General features: G+C 37.6%; 1 protein-coding gene across 1 annotated transcript; it reads left to right on the forward strand.

Moving 5' to 3' along the window:
• The first annotated feature begins 208 nt into the window (after positions 1-208).
• On the forward strand, positions 209-3,965 carry LOC109162850 (glyceraldehyde-3-phosphate dehydrogenase A, chloroplastic). Its single transcript, XM_019311555.1, has 5 exons — positions 209-379; positions 503-622; positions 2,110-2,408; positions 2,488-2,732; positions 3,290-3,965. The coding sequence occupies exons 1-5, from the start codon at positions 335-337 to the stop codon at positions 3,790-3,792; spliced, it is 1,212 nt and encodes a 403-aa protein (XP_019167100.1). The 5' UTR covers positions 209-334; the 3' UTR covers positions 3,793-3,965.
• Positions 3,966-4,199: the final 234 nt, after the last annotated feature.

Raw genomic sequence — 4,199 nt, forward strand, 5'->3', positions numbered from 1 at the left:
AATGTTCGAAACTTGACAGTAACAATGTGGAGGCCTTATCTGCTGAGTCACTGAGTTACTGCCGTGACCACCATTTTGTAGAAGAATGGTTAGCCAAAATGAGGAGAGTGTTACTACTACTACTATTCCCACAAAGGGAAAGGGTCCAATCACCACAGCCATAGAATGAGTGAGAGGCTATATATGTAGGTATGATCCATAATCTGATCCACTCTAGCTACTTCACACTTCACACCACACATTCTTCACTCTTCCCTCTTTGATAAACCAATAACTCAAAACCTCCCCACTCCTGCAGTTAACTCTCCTCCTCGCTCCTCCTGTAAACCCCGCCATGGCTTCGGCTGCTCTTTCCGTAGCCAACTCCACTCTCCACCAGGTCGATCGCTCATTCCTCTGCTCTGCTCTTTTGACAACTACTGATCCATATATATAATGAATGCACAGAAATGCGATTATTATTGTAGCTAATTTTAATTCGTAGGTGTGGTTTAATTTGCAGGTGAGCAACAAGGGATTGTCGTCGGAGTTCTCCGGACTTCGCAGCTCGTCTTCGTCGCTTCCGTTCGCGCGGAGATCCTATGACGACTTGCACTCCGTCGTTTCCTTCCAGACCTCTGTTGTGAGCATCATATCGCATTTACATCCTACTTTCAAACTCTTCTTCTCTCTCTCTCTCTCTCTCTCTCTCTATATATATATATATATATATATATATATATATATATATATATATATATATATATATATATATATATATATATATAATCTCAATCGATCTTCTTCTATTCTATATATGCCGCATATACATACACAGCGTTAAGTTTGAATTGATTGTATTCATTCATGTTTACTACTTTAATTTCTTCATCAATTCTGTCTCTAGCTAGCTTTAATTTGCTACTCATACTCTGATCTATCTAGGTTCATCATCATCGAGAATCAGATTTTTGTAATTCAAATAAGTTGGGCATTGGTGTTCTAATTATAAGTGAAAAACATTTTTACATTTATTGATGGATTGATTTTGACGTATTACAGTCGAAGTAATTCAGTGATTGAATTGTAAAAGATTTAGTATGCATATATATCATAATGATATTCATAAATACATTTAATCATGTCAAATTGAAAATATTTTTGTCTTAAGCAATTGTAAAGTGTGGAATGTATTATACTTCCAAGATATTCATAAATCAACTAAATTTTAATTTTATTTAAATTTCTTTTATGTCAATTTTAAGGACCAATCCACATTTTCATTTTTTACTTTTAATTCTTGATTATCAAATTTAGTCGTCCATTAACTTTTTTAATGGACTAAGTTTAGTCTAAAATGGATTAAGTAACCTGGCTCACATGTTTATATAGAAAGGTAAATTAAAATATGATGAATGGTGATACAAAGGATGATATTTTCAACTAAATTTGATTGGTTTGAATTGTTGAATGACTAAATTAATGAGTAGTGAAACTACAAGTAAAAATTTGTTGTACCAAAAGTGATTAATTATTGTATGATAATAGAGTGCTTTAGCTTGCATTCATGTTGAGATGTAGGAGTTAGGAAAGAAAGAATTCTGAGAAAAAAATAAGTTGAGAATAAAGTATAAATTAAAATTACATTGCTTGGTAGTTAAGAATATAATTTTTGAAAATTGAATGGAAAAAAACTAAAATACCCTGGATAATAATAATAATCATCAAGGGTAATGTTGTAATTTTATTTTTTTTCTTCTTTTCATTCACCATCGAATTGGAATTTATAGGGGAACACTATGAATTTTAATTTCACTATAAGTATAATTTCTTCCAATCAAACATTGTAATTGTGTACATTTTTAGTATATTAAATGTACATTATTTGTGTACTGAAGATACATTATTTGATAGTATATATAAAATAATGTACTTTTAGTATTAAAATAATGTACTTTTAGTATATAAATAATATACCTTTAGTATATTAAAAATGTATTTTTTATTTATGATCCACACAATTATGGTCCATGCAATAATGATTGCTCCTAAAGATGATATTGTGGCATTGGTTGCAATAATAATAATAATAATAATAACAATAATAATAGTAATTGATAATATATATAGGTCGGAGGGAAGCAGAGGAGGGCAGTAGTGGAGGCGAAGCTGAAGGTGGCCATTAATGGATTCGGAAGAATTGGAAGGAACTTCTTGAGGTGTTGGCATGGAAGGAAGGATTCTCCCCTTGACGTCATTGCCATCAACGACACCGGAGGTGTGAAGCAGGCCTCTCACCTTCTCAAATACGACTCCACCCTCGGCATCTTCGACGCCGATGTCAAGCCCGTCGGCGACGATGGCATCTCCGTCGACGGCAAGGTCATCAAAGTCGTATCCAGCCGCAACCCCCTCAACCTCCCTTGGGGGTGAGTAATATTTTTTTAATTTTGATTTCAATCAATCACTACTTTTGATTTGATTTGATTTTTCAAACTATATGTGCAGGGAATTGGGAATCGATTTGGTTATTGAGGGAACCGGTGTTTTCGTGGACAGAGAAGGCGCCGGAAAACATATCGAGGCCGGAGCGAAGAAGGTTCTGATCACAGCACCGGGAAAGGGCGACATCCCCACCTACGTTGTGGGCGTCAACGCCGACGCTTACAGCCCCGATGAGCCCATCATCAGCAACGCCTCTTGCACCACCAACTGCCTTGCTCCTTTCGTCAAGGTCCTCGACCAGAAATTTGGTAATAATCTCTCTTATTTGTTAGATCAAATGTTTATGCTAGTAGCCAAAGTACAACTTTAATCCCTTATAGATAACCATCATATTTTATGAGCACAACAATTTCTTAATTACTAATTGATAGATTTGGTCCTTCATGAGTCTTTACTCAACAATTCTTTAGTCACTAATTGATGAACTTGACTTTTTACTGACCTTATCCATCTAGACACCAATTAATGAACTTGACACTTGTCTTGGCCCAATTGAAGAATTTGGCGTGAGGACTTGACCTTTTACCAGTATTCACCCAACAATTTCCTAGCTATCAATGAATAAACTTGATTTTTTACCGATCTTTGCCCAACAATCTCTCAAACCAATTAATGGACTTGACCTTTTTACCAGCTTCTACCAACAATTTTCTAATCACCAATTGATAAACTTGATCATTTACTGGCCTCTGCCCAGCAATCTCTCAAACTAATTGATGGACTTGTCCCTTTTAAAAAAAGTAAATGCATATCTATCTCTCCTTGATTGATTATGTTAATCCTTTGAGATTACTATACTACACAGGCATCATCAAGGGCACCATGACTACTACTCACTCCTACACCGGCGACCAGAGGCTGCTGGACGCCAGCCACAGGGATCTCCGACGTGCAAGAGCCGCCGCGCTCAACATTGTCCCAACCTCAACCGGCGCCGCCAAGGCCGTCGCGCTTGTCCTCCCCAGCCTCAAGGGCAAGCTCAACGGCATCGCCCTCCGAGTCCCCACCCCCAACGTCTCCGTCGTCGACCTCGTCGTTCAGGTCTCCAAGAAGACCTTCGCCGAGGAAGTCAACGCCGCGTTCAGGGAATCCGCCGCCAACGAGCTCGACGGCATCCTCTCCGTCTGCGACGAGCCCCTTGTGTCGGTCGACTTCAGATGCAGCGATGTGTCGTCCACGGTGGACTCCTCGCTCACCATGGTCATGGGAGACGACATGGTTAAGGTTATTGCCTGGTACGACAATGAATGGGGTTACTCACAGAGGGTTGTGGATCTTGCTGACATTGTTGCAAATCAATGGAAATAAATGCCGGCCTCTCATCTAAACCTCTCAAAGTATTAGCATATATATATAACTTTTGTACTATGTATGTAGATTGTTTCTTTAATTTCCTTCTTCCTCCAAAGTGTACTGTGATGAGAATTTAATTCCTCAAAACAATTTTTCATCTCCATTATATTATTGGAGCTTAATTCAAATATATAAAAACTTCAATTCCTTTGGAAGGTTTAATGATACAAACATCTTCTGTTGAATGATCTTATCTTAACATAATAAAACTTAATCTATCCCGCCGGATCGTAGTGCAATGCAATGCAAATCCAGAACCAACCAGGACAAAATTAAGTATTATTGCTCCCACTTAATTTGAGTTGACTCCTACTTCTTCATAGCTAGCTTAGACGGTAAGATTTTCCTAATATAGCTTAGAC

This window comes from Ipomoea nil, unplaced genomic scaffold (assembly GCF_001879475.1).
Source record: "Ipomoea nil cultivar Tokyo-kokei standard unplaced genomic scaffold, Asagao_1.1 scaffold2957, whole genome shotgun sequence".
Lineage (NCBI taxonomy): Eukaryota > Viridiplantae > Streptophyta > Magnoliopsida > Solanales > Convolvulaceae > Ipomoea > Ipomoea nil.

Coding starts and splice junctions, on each gene's coding strand:
- LOC109162850 (XM_019311555.1), top strand. CDS start 335: ATGGCTTCGGCTGCTCTTTCCGTAGCCAACTCCACTCTCCACCAG. Junction 623..2,109: donor TTTCCTTCCAGACCTCTGTT/GTGAGCATCATA, acceptor TAATATATATAG/GTCGGAGGGAAGCAGAGGAG. Junction 2,733..3,289: donor GGTCCTCGACCAGAAATTTG/GTAATAATCTCT, acceptor TATACTACACAG/GCATCATCAAGGGCACCATG.